Genomic DNA, 17398 nt, shown 5'->3' on the forward strand with positions numbered 1-17398 from the left:
CTCTACCATCAGAGCTACCCAAGCACGATCACGACCCATCCTCACAGCTTGGAAAGTAGGAGACGAGGTACTGGCGGAAGTAAGGCTGTGAGGACGGGGCGTGAGTCGTGCTTTGGTAGCTCAGATGGTAGAGCACTTGTCCGCGAATGGCATAGGTTCCAAATCCGAGTCTCGGTCCGGCATACAGTTTTAATCGGCCAGGAAGTTTCATATCAGCGCACACTCCGCTGCAGAGTGAAAATTTCATTCTGGTGGTGGCCGTGTTTCCGTGGAATGGACTGGATCCTCTGGTCCCACAGCTCGGAGACCATAGCTGCGGTTACCCTTGACTCTGCATCAGAGACAGGAGCGCCTGCGATGGTGTACCTGGAGTCCCAAACAACGATGCGCCTTGTCACCGGACCACAATTGTTCGCGTCTGATCTGTGGAAGTATCTGAACAGTTAGAGCGTATGATTAGGCTGCCCAAATCTCCCGACACGGGACTTAATAGAGAACTCAGTTCGTGCACAAAATCCTGCACCGGCGATATTAGACGGTATCCCATGACTTTTGTCACCTCAGTGTGCCTATGTTTCTGAAATAAAATGTTTTACGGGAGTAGTCCCATTATTTTGTGGCCACAATTCTTACGTCCTGTCAGCTGACCCATTCTTTCATTCATGTTGCTTCAGAAATCTCTTTTTTCCCAATTCAATTCTGTACATTCTTATTAGTTAACTCTATCTTCCCATTTAGCCTTCAGCATACATCTGTAGCACTACATTTCAAAATTTTGTATTCTGTTGTTGTCTGAACTAGTTATCGTCACGTTGCACTTCCGTATAAGGTTCTACTCTAGACAAATACCTTGAAGAAAGACTTCGCTACACTTAAATTGACATTAGATGTTTACAACTTCCTGTTTTTCAGAAGTGCTTTCCTTGCTATTGTCCATCTGAAGCTTATATACTCTCTATTTCGACCATCATCAATTATTTTGCTGCTCAGCTAAAAAACCTCATCTACTGCTTTCCCTGTTTCAATTCCTAATCTTATTCCTTCAGCACCACCTGGTCTATCTCGACTACACTCCATTACCCTCCTTTTGCTTCTGTGAAATTTCGTCACATAACCTATCTCCATGTCATTAACCCTTCGTAATTAATTTTTCCATCTCATCATTTGGTGATCCACTGTATCCACGTAACTGAGTGTTCTACATTTTCCAATTTTTTTTTCTCTCTTGTAAACAGTATGACGAACCGCTTATACAGCCCGTCGTAAATGATGTTACCCGGAGATCCCACATTGTACGCTGCTCGAGATGAGAAGTTAAGTAGACAGTTGAGAGAGTAAGCACTGTCTGAACAACAGGATATTCCAGGTATTAAAAGAAGCTGATATCTATTACAGACAGTATAAAGTAAGTCAGTGGGTCCGCTGCTGGTAAAACGATCGGTGTACTGAATTGCTGGTCTTCAGTAGCGTGCCGCCGACAGCTGGGTGAGAATGAGGCCGCCATCAAAGAGTCTATAAGGTTTGTTATGAAAAATGTTAAAAAGAAACTTGTGTTCCGATCTATACGTGACTAAGTAAGGTCTTAGCGTGCCGCTAATCTTCATTTGTTTGTAACTATCATGTGTCAATGACATTTAGGGTTTTAAGAGGTGCATTATTGTTATTCTTTTGAGGCAATATAGAGGATGTCTCATACATTTTGGGTCAAATTGAAACTGCTTTTATTGAGATATAGGAACTATGCTTGAATATGAATACTTGTTGTGTTAAAGGCATACACAGCGCGTACAGCATAACAAAAAAATGGCTCTGAGCACTATGCGACTTAACTTCTGAGGTCATCAGTCGCCCAGAACTTAGAACTAATTAAACATAACTAACCTAATGACATCACACACATCCATTCCCGAGGCAGGATTCGAACCTGCGAGCGTAGCGATCGCTCGGTTCAAAACTGTAGCGCCTAGAACCGCACGGCCACTCCGACCGGCGTACAGCATAACAACAACGTAGCTTATAGTAACTGTTCAAAACGACTGCCAGTCTCAGTGCATGTATCGAAACAGTGGATGCAGTTCTTTAGACTGTAATCCTTGTCCGCGGAAGGATACGGTTTCAGCATTACGCTGGACCAGCCCTCTGCGATGTTTATGTCCGCGAGCACCTGAACAACACGTACCCTCATCGATGGGTTGGAGGAAGAGGTTTTGTCCCAACATCAGCGTGATCGCCAGATCTAGACTCCTTCCTCTGTGGTTGCGTCAAAACGTTGGTTTATGAAACCCGTGTAGAAACGACAGATGACCTTCTTGCTAGGATCCATACCGTCTGTCTCCTGGTATGAAAGACACCAGAGATCTTTGAGAGAGTGCGGCAAAACTTCATGCGCCGTTGGCGATGAATACATTGAGACAGGCGGTCGTCACTTTGAACAAATACTATGAGCTACATTGCGCTTATGCGGTGTACGCTGTGTGCGTCCATAACACAATAAATAAGAAGATCGGACCATTGTTTACCTATCTCAATATAGTCGGTTGTGGACGCCCTATCAACAGTTTTAATTTGATTCAAAACTGTTGAGACTATCCGAATTTTTTCGTAATATAACGTGTGGTGACTATCATTGTAGTCGAGACTTTCGTGGAGCAAGTCAGTAACGCTTTGTTCCACCTCTGGCCTTTATGGAACAAACTATTCGCCTTATCATTCGTGATAAAGGTGTCGGGTGTCCTCCTGACAGATATCGTGGCAAATGATGTGCAACTAGAGCGTTAGATCGTCAAATTCGCGGGATGGTTGGAGGGCTCTGTCCGTAATGCTCCTAATGTTCTTAATTGGAGAGAAATCCGGCAGTCTTGCTGGACAAGGTATGGTTTGACAGGCAGTAGTAACTTTCCTAACTCTCTCCTTGTGCAGGCAACCATTATTTTGCTGAAATGTAAGCCCAGGACGACATGCCACGAATGGCAACAAAACGGGACGTAGAATATCGTGGACGTAACGCTGTGCTATAAGGGTGCTGTGGATGACTAGTAAAGGGTTTCTGCTATGAAATGAAATTTAACAACAGACCGTCGCTGCTGGTTGTCGGGCAGTATGGCGGACGACATTCTGGTCAACATCCAACCGCTGTCTGGGACGTCTCCAGACACGTGTTCAGCCTAAAATCTCACTGAGTGGAGTAGAATTTTCTTCACTGATGAGTCCCGCTTCGAAATGATCCACGATAACCACTGAAGACGTGTCTTGAGACGCCCCAGATAGCGGCAAGACACCAACCTGACTGTCGCCTGCCATAAGGTCCGAAAATCAGGAGTGATGGTCTGGGATGTCATTTCATGTCACAGCAGGACCTCTTTGATTGTCATCCACGGCGTCCTTACAGCACAGTGGTACGTCGACGATATTCTACGCCCCGATTTGTTGCTCTTCATGGAAAGCCATCCTGGACAGCAAGGTAATGCACGTCCACACATGGCGATAGTTTCTGTTGCATGTTCCGTGCTTGCGAACCCCTCCCTTGGCCACCAGGGTTGCCGGATCGCCAACTGAGAAAGTTTGGAGCGCTATGGGAGGGTCTTCCAACCAGCTCGGGATTTTGATGATCTAATGCCAGCTGGACAGAATTTAGCACGATACTCCTCAGGAGTAGAACCAACAAATCTAGCGATGTGCCAAGCCAAGTAATTGCTTGTTTAAGGGCCAGCGATTGAGAAATTCGTTACTGACTTGCTGTGTTTGTGAAGTCTTTTCTCGTGAATAAATTATCCAATTGTTCTAGAACTGTAATCATTTATTTCTCTGCAGATGTTCATCGCGTCTAGAGATTTTCGTACCATTCAGATAATTCTTTCGTGCTATCCCGATTCTTTTCATTTTGGTCTTTTAGCCCATTTTATCAAAGTTACATTGTGTTTCCTCTGTGTAAGAGAGTTGTTCTCAGAAAGTGGCGATTTTTAGTCAAGAGTCGTAATACTCACGTTCAACATCGTCAATTTCTAGGCAGCCAGGCAACTTTATTAAGTCAGGGTTGGATTACTATCGTCGTGAGTTAGTAGTTGTTTCGGGGAATTTATTCATGTGGCACCTCACTACGCCGATAACTTATACTCGGTACGTCTAGGTTGCTATGGGCCAATTGGTCGACAAATCTCATTTTGCCAAGAATAGTCAGCGCCCGGGAGAACAGTTTCTAACGACGAATGAGTATTTTAATGCCTTTTCAAGGTTTTCACATATATCATTTTGTATGTTTAATTCATTGCACAGCAAGAAGGAACATGGGGCATTTATTTTCTAGCGGTAGTGTCCTGTAAATACAGAATCATAATTACGAATATTATTTAGTCGTCGTCGTTGTCATATATGGCGTCAGAGCCGCTATTTAGTTTTACAGTGTAGGGGCTCTAACATACTCCAAGACACGTTGAACAGTGAAAATATAATACTCAAAAAGAGTTTCTTTTTCCTTTCCTATGCTACGTTTCTGCAGGTCTTACTAAGTTTTTCATGATCGTAAAATTCGGATAACGACAGTGCAACTGAACAGTTGGCACAAATGTACTAAGAGCCGTTTGAAGCCCTTGATGTCAGTATATCCAATAGAAACACTACATCAGCAACGCTACATAATATTAAACTGTGTTTCTCCCTATTCGATGAGTCAACACGGTGAGAACTATTTCTCTAATACTCTACGAGGAGTTTCAGAGATATAAGTTGTGTGCTGGTGTACAACAGCGAAGTTCAGTCAGAAATACTAACACCAGTCGGAAGTACCAGCAGATGAAAAATTTAACTTTAAGACTTGCAAGTGAAACCAATACAAGATAAAACAGGAGAAAATTAAAAAGTAGTAAGACTTAATGAATTAGACACCTCTAACTGGATCACTAAAATACTATTAGTTCCTCCCGTCTGGCTAATGCAGTATATATTCAGAGAGTGATAATCAAAGGATTGGCCTCCGAGGGCGTCCATTACAGACAATTGAATCAAGCACAGCGTCTATCAGATTCAGGTCCATGCATCGTATCTTAGACAGGCTTTATACATGGGCAGTTCACAAATTTCACGAGGCGGGAAGTAACACTCCTTGCACACTGCTGTACCATCAACACATTGGGACAGACGTGTTCAATGAATGCCTTTTGATTAGGATCGAGCAATGCATCAGTGGTGTAGCATGGTTCTAAGTTTTCTTCCAGATTACGACGTGATGCAGAATATTATAGTTTCTTCACTTTGCTGCGCAAAAACGTGATGTTTGTAATTGTTTGAACACTACAGTTCATTTTTTAATAACGTAGTCCCCTCATTTTCTTTCAAATGAAACAAGTTATTATATTCTTATTATAAGGAACCCAAATACGAGATTATTACATACAGTTCCGCTTCCTTTTCCATTTTACAATTTGATATATCTGCATATTTGTGTGGGCAACTGTCAATTACATCTAAGTCCGCTACCACAATACATGGAATTAAAATACTTTACTAATATGTTTGGGTTTATAAGTTTTGTAGCATAGGTTACCGGACTTTTGTAGATGCCTGTTGAATGTAATCTGATCACGCATGTCAGTCGCTGAATGTGAGAAGGACTGAACATTTTCACTGTGCGAATGTTGTGAGCGTGAGAACGTAAGGAATAGTTTAAATGAGTTTCGAGATTTGATAGTAAAGGTTTCGTTGCGTTAGCCTCCTGGACTTAGCTTTGACCGGTTTGTGTCGACAGTGAACGTGGTGGACGGGGAGGTGCTGACCATCACCAAGGTGAGCCGGCTGCACATGGGCGCCTACCTGTGCATCGCCTCCAACGGCGTCCCGCCCTCCATCAGCAAGAGGGTGCTGCTGCGAGTGCAGTGTAAGTAGACTCAACGCCAGCTCTGCCGTCAGCCGCCTGCGCTTTCTGCAGCGCCGCTGTCTGCTCTAGCGGCTGTCTGCGAAGGCACTGCTACGGAAAGCAGGGTAGCGCAAAACAACTCCTTCGGGTGCTATCCTTCAATTTTTGCCTACCTCTGAGAACAATAATAACATTGGATAACCGTCTTGAGGTTGAAGCTCTTTCGTCTGTGTTTACTTTAACAATAAAATATGTTTTTGGGAAGTGTCCCCCTTTAAAAAACACAATTTTGTTTTTCGTCCCAGACATGTTTCACTGCAGTTGCAGCATCATCAGTGGTATTTTTATTTTTAGGGCGGTTAAACATAAGGAATGTTCTTTACTGTTTAAATACATACAAATAATTAGTATCTCAATAGTATTAACAGATTTTTGAAGAGCACATATAATTGTGTATTCAATACTTCTTAGCACATGGTGTGGCTTTCCTGCTGTATTACGTTTTTACAGTGTCTTCTTTCCTTTATAGTTGGTCACCTGCAACTAGATACAACATAATGGCAAAAAAATTACACAAAAATAACGATTTCTAAACTGTTATGGCTAAATCGGAGAAAGGCGAAAGTAATGAGGAGTAGTAGAAACGAGAACAGCGAGTAACTTAACATCAGGATTGATGGTCACGAAGTCAATGAATTCTGCTACCTAGGCAGTAAAATAACCAATGACGGACGGAACAAAGAGGACATAAAAAGCAGACTCGCTATCGCAAAAAAGGCATTTCTGGCCAATAGAAGTCTCCTAATATCAAATACTGGCCTTAATTTGAGGAATAAATTTCTGATGATGTACGTCTGGAGTACAACATTGTATGGTAGTGAAACATGGGCTGTGGGAAAGCCGGAACAGAAGAGAATCGAAGCATTTTAGATGTGGTGCTATAGACGAATGTTGAAAATTAGGTGGACTGATAAGGTAAGGAATGAGGAGGTTCTACGCAGAATCGGAGAGGAAAGGAATATGTGGAAAACACTGATAAGGAGAAGGTACAGGATGATAGGACATCTGCTAAGACATGAGGGAATGACTTCCATGGTACTAGAGGGAGCTGTAGAGGGCAAAAACTGTAGAGGAAGACACAGATTGGAATACGTCAAGCAAGTAATTGAGGACGTAGGTTGCAAGTGCTACTCTGAGATGAAGAGGTTAGCACAGGAAAGCAATTCGTGGCCGGCCGCATCAAACCAGTCAGTAGACTGATGAAAAAAAAAAATGGCTATGCCTGAGGTTAATAATTTATGTGAAAGATTATGTGTGTGTGTGAGTGTGTGTGTCTATTTACAATATGTTTCACTTACAGTTTCTATATCGTTTCTTCTTCATTGTCAATTTCTGTGTGTTGAGTTGTCACTGTCGCTGTCAGTGTCACTGTTTACCAGCTGTGATAACAAGATGGCGGACTATGGAACAGATGAAGGTGTGAAAACAAGATGACGGATAGTCGAACAGTTGAAGATGTCACTGGCAGTTGTTTTGAATTTCTCAGAGGTGTATGTGTGTGTGTGTGTGTGTGTGTGCGTGCGTGCGTGCGTGTGCGCGTGTGTGTGTGTGTGTGTGTGTATGTATGTGTATCATCTATTCATTTATTACTTGCTTTCTTTCAACTATGGCTTTTTTCATTCATCATGTACCCATACAACAAATTAATATGCTATGTGAATGTAAAAGGATTGAATCCACGTCGTTACAGCACTTTGTGAAAAAAAGAACTGTGGAACATGGAATCCATTAAAAGGGCCAGCTAACTAGCAGCTGTATATTTCTTCCGTTTGTGCCATCGCTAGATTAATTAAAGGTTATTTACTAGTGAATATCTCTGTTATTCCAGAATAAGATTTTTACTCTGCGGCGGAGTGAAAATCTCATTCTGGAAACATCCCCCAGACTGTGGCTAAGCCATGTCTCCGCAGTATCCTTTCTATCAGGAATGCTAGTTCTGCAAGGTTCGCAGGAGACCTTCTGTCAAGTTTGGAAGGTAGGAGACGAGATACTGGTAGAAGTAAAGCTGTGAGGACCGGGCGTGAGTCGTGCTTCGGTAGCTCATGTGGTAGAGCACTTGCCCGCGAAAGGCAAGGGTCCCGAGTTCGAGTCTCGGTCGGGCACACAGTTTTAATCTGCCAGAAAGTTTCATATCAGCGCACACTCCGCTGCAGAGTGAAGATCTCATTCTGGAAACATCCCACAGGCTGTGGCTAAGCCACGTCTCCGCAGTATCCTTTCTTTCAGGAGTGCTAGTTCTGCAAGGTTCGCAGGAGAGCTTCTGTAAAGTTTGGAAGGTAGGAGACGAGATACTGGTAGAAGTAAAGCTGTGAGGACCGGGCGTAAGTCGTGCTTCGGTAGCTCAGATGGTAGAGCACTTGCCCGCGAAAGGCAAAGGTCCCGAGTTCGAGTCTCGCTCGGGCACACAGTTTTAATCTGCCAGGAAGTTTCATATCAGCGCACACTCCGCTGAAGAATGAAAATCTCATTCTGGAAACATCCCCCAGGCTGTGGCTAAGCCATGTCTCCACAGTATCCTTTCTTTCAGGAGTGGTAGTTCTGCAAGTTTCGCAGGAGAGGTTCTGTAAAGTTTGGAAGGTAGGAGACGAGATACTGGTAGAAGTAAAGCTGTGAGGACCGAGCGTGAGTCATGCTTCGGTAGCTCAGATGGTAGAGCACTTGCCCGCGGAAGGCAAAGGTCCCGAGTTCGAGTCCTGGTCGGGCACACAGTTTTAATCTGCCAGGAAGTTTCATCTCTGTTATTGTCAGACTTAGCTTCTTAAGGAGTAAATGTACTGCGACACTATGATTAGTGTTTCCAGCTGCATGAGGTGTGTGTGTGTGTGTGTGTGTGTGTGTGGGTGGGTGGGTGGGTTGGTGAGTGTGTGTCTCGACTCCACACATAAACCTAATTGAATTTTTTATGCAAATGAATACTACTTGAGTAAGCAGGATTTAGTATCCCATAATACATCAATGAATGAAAATATGCAAAATATGTTAATTGAGTGACTTTTATGTACCTAAAGTTATCAATATTACTCTTATTGCAAAATTAGCTAAACCAAAACCTAAGAATAAATAATCTCCTAACGTATTTATTGTTTTTTTTATGTACCAGGTCAGTAGCAGATGGGTTATTATTGACACAAAAACGTAATTTACTATTTTTTCTGTTAATGCTTCTTTGCTTGGCATCGAAAAAATGCTTGTATCATCTGAAGGCTGGACTAGTTATGCCTCCTCACTGAAATAAAGTGGAAAGTTATTAACATAAAGCAATAACAGTAGGGAGCAATGATCAAACGCCAAAACCAAGGACCTAAGAATAAATAATCTCCTACCCTATTTACTGCTTCTTCTTGTGTACCAGGTTAGTAGTAGATGGGATATTATTGACACAAAAACGTCATTTACAATTTTTTATGTTGATGCTCCTTTGCTTGGCATCGGAACAATGCCTGTATCATCTGCAGGCAGGACTAGTTGTACCTCCCGACTGAAATAAAGTGGAAGGTTACTAACATAAAGGAATAACAGTAGGGAGCAATGATCGAACATTGTGGGATTCATTGTAATTTCACCCCATGCAGGTAATATAGCACCCCTATTTGTGATTATTTTGTAACTTTTGTTTATTTTCTGACGAAATCAGTTTTTTATGCAACAGTCACAACCGGTTTCATCCGCATTGGCCGTCTGCAGATGGTTATGACTGTTTCATAATGTATAATTGTGTCAACAAATAAACAAAAATTACAAAACTCAGTCTCCATCTCTGTAAATGATATATCGTCCCTATTTGTTTCAGGTGAACAGCGTTTTAGGGTAGTTTTCTGCATTTTATTTTTAAATAAGAATTAACAAGACGTTTGCTGAACTATGTAGTAGTAGTAATAGTAGTAGCAGCTTTATTTATCTGTAGATCTCTTTTTACAAGAATATAGGACACGTCAAAGTACAGGGTTATTACAAATGATTGAAGCGATTTCACAGGTCTACAATAACTTTATTATTTGAGATATTTTCACAATGCTTTGCACACACATACAAAAACTCAAAAACTTTTTTTAGGCATTCAAAAGTGTTCGATATGTGCCCATTTAGTGATTCGGCAGACATCAAGCCGATAATCAAGTTCCTCCCACACTCGCGCAGCACACAGTTCGAAAGCATCGTTGATGCGAGGTTGCAGTTCTGGCTCGTTTCTTGGTAGAGGAGGTTTAAACACTGAATCTTTCACATAACCCCACAGAAAGAAATCGCATGGGGTTAAGTCGGGAGAGCGTGGAGGCCATGACATGAATTGCTGATCATGATCTCCTCCACGACTGATCCATCGGTTTTCCGATCTCCTGTTTAAGAAATGCCGAACATCATGATGGAAGTGCGGTGGAGCACCATCCTGTTGAAAGATGAAGTCGGCGCTGTCGGTCTCCAGTCGACTTCCGCGGGCTACGCGTGAAACTTGTCCGCACGTGTTCAACCGTTTCTTCGCTCACTGCAGGCCGACCCGTTGATTTCCCCTTACAGAGGCATCCAGAAGCTTTAAACTGCGCATATCATCGCCGAATGGAGTTATCAGTTGGTGGATCTTTGTTGAACTTCGTCCTGAAGTGTCGTTGCTCTGTTATGACTGACTGATGTGAGTGCATTTCAAGCACGACATACGCTTTCGCGGCTCCTGTCGTCATTTTGTCTCACTGCGCTCTAGAGCGCTCTGGCGGCAGAAACCTGAAGTGCGGCTTCAGCCGAACAAAACTTCATGATTTTTTCTACGTATTTGTAGTGTGTCATGACCATATGTCAATGAATGGAGCTACAGTGAATTTGTGAAATCGCTTCAATCATTTGTATTAGCACTGTATTTACAAGTTTAGACCAATTTAAAATAAGCTGAAACATATACAGATACATTTACAGAGTTCTAATTAGAGACAATCATTAGATTTAGTCATGGTATACAATACGTTTCTTACAAATAATATATAAAATAATGTAATGCCACATTGTTCACTCATATCTCACTATCAGTCACTGCACACACTATACGCACATTGTTTCATAAGACTTCACTCACCATACACAGAAACATACACAAACACACACACACACACACACACACACACACACACATACACTCCTGGAAATGGAAAAAGAACACATTGACACCGGTGTGTCAGACCCACCATACTTGCTCCGGACACTGCGAGAGGGCTGTACAAGCAATGATCACACGCACGGCACAGCGGACACACCAGGAACCGCGGTGTTGGCCGTCGAATGGCGCTAGCTGCGCAGCATTTGTGCACCGCCGCCGTCAGTGTCAGCCAGTTTGCCGTGGCATACGGAGCTCCATCGCAGTCTTTAACACTGGTAGCATGCCACGACAGCGTGGACGTGACCCGTATGTGCAGTTGACGGACTTTGAGCGAGGGCGTATAGTGGGCATGCGGGAGGCCGGGTGGACGTACCGCCGAATTGCTCAACACGTGGGGCGTGAGGTCTCCACAGTACATCGATGTTGTCGCCAGTGATCGGCGGAAGGTGCACGTGCCCGTCGACCTGGGACCGGACCGCAGCGACGCACGGATGCACGCCCAAACCGTAGGATCCTACGCAGTGCCGTAGGGCACCGCACCGCCACTTCCCAGCAAAATAGGGACACTGTTGCTCCTGGGGTATCGCCGAGGACCATTTGCAACCGTCTCCATGAAGCTGGGCTACGGTCCCGCACACCGTTAGGCCGTCTTCCGCTCACGCCCCAACATCGTGCAGCCCGCCTCCAGTGGTGTCGCGACAGGCGTGAATGGAGGGACGAATGGAGACGTGTCGTCTTCAGCGATGAGAGTCGCTTCTGCCTTGGTGCCAATGATGGTCGTATGCGTGTTTGGCGCCGTGCAGGTGAGCGCCACAATCAGGACTGCATACGACCGAGGCACACAGGGCCAACACCCGGCATCATGGTGTGGGGAGCGATCTCCTACACTGGCCGTACACCACTGGTGATCGTCCAGGGGACTCTGAATTGTGCACGGTACATCCAAACCGTCATCGAACCCATTGTTCTACCATTCCTAGACCGGCAAGGGAACTTGCTGTTCCAACAGGACAATGCACGTCCGCATGTATCCCGTGCCACCCAACGTGCTCTAGAAGGTGTAAGTCAACTACCCTGGCCAGCAAGATCTCCGGATCTGTCCCCCATTGAGCATGTTTGGGACTGGATGAAGCGTCGTCTCACGCGGGCTGCACGTCCAGCACGAACGCTGGTCCAACTGAGGCGCCAGGTGGAAATGGCATGGCAAGCCGTTCCACAGGACTACATTCAGCATCTCTACGATCGTCTCCATGGGAGAATAGCAGCCTGCATTGCTGCGAAAGGTGGATATACACTGTACTAGTGCCGACATTGTGCATGCTCTGTTGCCTGTGTCTATGTGCCTGTGGTTCTGTCAGTGTGATCATGTGATGTATCTGACCCCAGGAATGTGTCAATAAAGTTTCCCCTTCCTGGGACAATGAATTCACGGTGTTCTTATTTCAATTTCCTGATTGTGGCCTTCACCTGCACGGCGCCAAACACGCATAGGACCATCATTGGCACCAAGGCAGAAGCGACTCTCATCGCTGAAGACGACACGTCTCCATTCGTCCCTCCATTCACGCCTGTCGCGACACCACTGGAGGCGGGCTGCACGATGTTGGGGCGTGAGCGGAAGACGGCCTAACGGTGTGCGGGACCATAGCCCAGCTTCATGGAGACGGTTGCGAATGGTCCTCGCCGATACCCCAGGAGCAACAGTGTCCCTATTTTGCTGGGAAGTGGCGGTGCGGTCCCCTACGGCACTGCGTAGGATCCTACGGTCTTGGCGTGCATCCGTGCGTCGCTGCGGTCCGGTCCCAGGTCGACGGGCACGTGCACCTTCCGCCGACCACTGGCGACAACATCGATGTACTGTGGAGACCTCACGCCCCACGTGTTGAGCAATTCGGCGGTACGTCCACCCGGCCTCCCGCATGCCCACTATACGCCCACGCTCAAAGTCCGTCAACTGCACATACGGTTCACGTCCACGCTGTCGCGGCATGCTACCAGTGTTAAAGACTGCGATGGAGCTCCGTATGCCACGGCAAACTGGCTGACACTGACGGCGGCGGTGCACAAATGCTGCGCAGCTAGCGCCATTCGACGGCCAACACCGCGGTTCCTGGTGTATCCGCTGTGCCGTGCGTGTGATCATTGCTTGTACAGCCCTCTCGCAGTGTCCGGAGCAAGTATGGTGGGTCTGACACACCGGTGTCAATGTGTTCTTTTTTCCATTTCCAGGAGTGTATATATACAGGATGTTTCAAAAATGACCGGTATATTTGAAACGGCAATAAAAACTAAACGAGCAGCGATAGAAATACACCGTTTGTTGCAATATGCTTGGGACAACAGTACATTTTCAGGCGGACAAACTTTCGAAATTACAGTAGTTACAATTTTCAACAACAGATGGCGCTGCAAGTGATGTGAAAGATGTAGAAGACAACGCAGTCTGTGGGTGCGCCATTCTGTACGTCGTCTTTCTGCTGTAAGCGTGTGCTGTTCACAACGTGCAAGTGTGCTGTAGACAACATGGTTTATTCCTTAGAACAGAGGATTTTTCTGGTGTTGGAATTCCACCACCTAGAACACAGTGTTGTTGCAACAAGACGAAGTTTTCAACGGAGGTTTAATGTAACCAAAGGACCGAAAAGCGATACAATAAAGGATCTGTTTGAAAAATTTCAACGGACTGGGAACGTGACGGATGAACATGCTGGAAAGGTAGGGCGACCGCATACGGCAACCACAGAGTGCAACGCGCAGCTAGTGCAGCAGGTGATCCAACAGCGGCCTTTGGGTTTCCGTTCGCCGTGTTGCAGCTGTGGTCCAAATGACGCCAACGTCCACGTATCGTCTCATGCGCCAGAGTTTACACCTCTATCCATACAAAATTCAAACGCGGCAACTCCTCAGCGCCGCTACCAGTGCCGCACAAGAGACATTCGCTAACGATATAGTGCACAGGATTGATGACGGCGATATGCATGTGGGCAGCATTTGGTTTACTGACGAAGCTTATTTTTACCTGGACAGCTTCGTCAATAAACAGAACCGGCGCATATGGGGAACCGAAAAGCCCCATGTTGCAGTCCCATCGTCCCTGCATCCCCAAAGGTACTGGTCTGGGCCGCCATTTCTTCCAAAGGAATCATTGGCCCATTTTTCAGATCCGAAACGATTACTGCATCACGCTATCTGGACATTCCTCGTGAATTTGTGGCGGTACAAACTGCCTTAGACGACACTGCGAACACCTCGTGGTTTATGCAAGATGGTGCCCGGCCACATCGCACGGCCGACGTCTTTAATTTCCTGAATGAATATTTCAATGATCGTGTGATTGCTTTGGGCTATCTGAAACATACAGGAAGCGGCGTGGATTGGCCTCCCTATTCGCCAGACATGAACCCCTGTGACTTCTTTCTGTGAAGACACTTGAAAGACCAGGTGTACCGCCAGAATCCAGAAACAATTGAACAGCTGAAGCAGTACATCTCATCTGCATGTGAAGCCATTCCGCCAGACACGTTGTCAAAGGTTTCGGGTAATTTCATTCAGAGACTACGCCATATTATTGCTACACATGGTGGATATGTGGAAAATATCGTACTATAGAGTTTCCCAGACCGCAGCGCCATCTGTTGTTGAAAATTGTAACTACTGTAATTTCGAAAGTTTGTCTGCCTGAAAATGTACTGTTGTCCGAAACATATTGCCACAACGGTGTATTTCTACCGCTGCTCGTTTAGTTTTTATTGACGTTTCAAATATACCGGTCATTTTTGAAACACCCTGTATATATATATATATATATATATATATATATATATATATATATATATATATATATATATATATATATATATATATATACACTGGTGAACTTGGGGCCATTTTCTGTAGAGCAACTTCCCATTTCCTATCCTGAAAAACTGTGTCAGCATCCCCCCATGAGTGAGATGTTGAGCTCAGAAAGAGGAAGAGAGTATTGTGCTATGCATACCTTGGGGGTAAGTATTTCTAGAAAGGATAACAGAAGGAAAAAAAATAAAGTGAAGGTGTTATGTGGAATTTTGGATGTTTTGAAATCATTATTATTATTATTTATTTTTCTGACTTTTTTTATCAAACCCCGACCCTGTTTTATCTTAGTAATCCTTCAGTGTATAAAATGTATTGCATAACAGGTACTTCTTTGCTGCCTTTTTAAATAAGTGTATTTTTGCTATTTCTTGGATCTCTTTGGGTAACTTATAGTACAGTTTTATTCCTTGGTAGAAAATGCTGATTTGAGTTTTATGTTTATTTTTTCTTGGTAAATGCAAGTTAAGTCTAGCTCTTGTTACAGGTATTACATAAAAACTTAACTTATCTAATAGAATATTATTAATGACACAATCAATACATTTAGTAAGTCGAGAAAAGCCCAGTTTGTAATATTCTGTCATTGAAAGATTTTATTATATTCTCAGTAAAGGTTTAATTAGCTAACCTAGTAGAATATACGTTTTGAAATCCGAATTGTAATTGGTAAGGTATCCTATTATTACACACAAGACAGACAAACCTAGAGTTCTCAAAAATTTTAGAACGTACTACATGGAGTGTCACTGGTTGGTAATTACTGACTTGTGTGCAATTCCCCTTTTTATAGACAGGGATAACAACAGCATATTTCAATCTTCATCGGAGAACACTTTGAAATAATGATGCATTACATAAGTGATTAAGAACTTTTTATATTAGAGGGACACAACTTTTTAGTGTCTTCTTGTTATCGACCCTAAGATGATATTTTACTTTTTTGGGTTATGAAGATGTTCTTATTTCAGATAGACCAGTGAGATTAATTTTTAATTTACAAAGTATCCTCTTTTTACCTCAACAATGTAGTATTTGCTCTTTCTTCTGAAATACTTTCACCAATTTCCTCACACATTTTTAAACAGTAATAAAACTATCTGCTATATATGAACTGTCATTCACAATGCTTCCATTCCCTTTAACAGAAATAATGTCATCTTCTATGGTTACTTTCCTTGTCTCTCTGTTAAGAATATTTGGTTTCACTTTTCCTTTATTGTCTTATGTGTGAAGTTCAGATAAGATGTGCATGCTCCTGGATTGTTTTAAAACTTCTCTTAATATGTTACAATACTATTAATATTAATAAAAAAACTCCTGGCTCAGTATTTGCTCTTACTATTTTGTACAAATCTTTTTTTTTCCTTGTGAAGAGACTCATTTCTAAAAACGAGAAATTTTTTAGTATTGATTATAAATTTGAATATTATGTGGTCTTCCCTGATGGCGTTTTTATGAAGTACAATATTTTCAGAAATGAAATGGGGACAACAATCATTTCAGAAAAGATGAGAATAGCAGATTTAGAAATATGGTACTACATAAGAATGTTGAGATTGGATGGGTAGGTAGGAAAATTGAAGAGGTACTAAATCCAGTTGGGAAAACAACCATTTATGGAGCAACTTGACTACAAGATGGCATCAGTTGATAGCACACATCGTGAAGCATAAAGGAGCAGTCATTTTGTTAGTAGAAGGAAGTGTGTGAGGTGGAGGTTATAAACAGTAGATGGAGATCAAGACTTGAATATGGTAGACAAGTTCAAATAGCCATAGCTTGTGGCAACTATTCAGATACAAGGAATGTTTGCTCACAATACACTGTAGTGGAGAGCTGACTCAAACCAGCCTTTGGACTGAAGACTGCAGGCCCTTCGTAAATTTTGCCTATTCGATTTGATAAATAGAAAATTGTTTTACCAGGACATCTGAGAGAGAGTACTATTCACTAAACAAGCTACCTAGTATTCAGGTTGATTAAGTACATGTCTCCTTTATCCGCAAGTTGATTTGATCACAAGATTGGTTTAATAGGCACGGAGGTATTCAAAGTGGTATGCTTCTCTCCTTCCTAAAGACTTTGAAATGACTTTCCCTGCTAGCTATAAGAGGACCTACAGTGTATCGTGGCCTTCGAAACTCTATGCAATTTAACCATTTTTCACAATAACAAATAACTGCCACATTCCAAAGTCCCTCTAAGAGACAGAAAACATCCTATGGCCGACTGAGATTAGAATCCTAGACATTTCGGTTGATAGTCAATACCTACTGAGTCACCATGTGTGTCACGTTGTATATTCATTAGCAGTTCAGAATATTTAGAGACATTATCCTGCTTTGTACCTTGTAGAATTGGCTCATTTACCTGAGTGACATCTCCAAACGCGCCAGGGTATCTCACAGTATATTTCCTGAATTAAATAACTGCTGTAACAGCGACCTATATGGTAGTTTTCCTGTTACTGTGTATCATTGGTAAATGCTGTATTAATGGAGAGATTTTATTCCAGTATAATTACGTATTATTTTTGGTAAATTGTATACTTG

At 43.3% G+C, this 17398-nt stretch overlaps 1 protein-coding gene across 2 annotated transcripts in view; it reads left to right on the forward strand.

Annotated features, from left to right (window-relative positions):
* Positions 1–17398, forward strand: part of LOC126089044 (lachesin-like) — a 1131845-nt gene that overhangs the window by 859374 nt on the left and 255073 nt on the right. For both annotated transcript variants that reach the window (XM_049906881.1, XM_049906882.1), the window contains exon 7: positions 5741–5869. In XM_049906881.1, coding sequence (XP_049762838.1) covers positions 5741–5869 — 129 coding nt within the window. The remainder of the gene's footprint in view (positions 1–5740; positions 5870–17398) is intronic.

The sequence above is a fragment of the Schistocerca cancellata genome, chromosome 1 (assembly GCF_023864275.1).
Source record: "Schistocerca cancellata isolate TAMUIC-IGC-003103 chromosome 1, iqSchCanc2.1, whole genome shotgun sequence".
Taxonomy (NCBI): domain Eukaryota; kingdom Metazoa; phylum Arthropoda; class Insecta; order Orthoptera; family Acrididae; genus Schistocerca; species Schistocerca cancellata.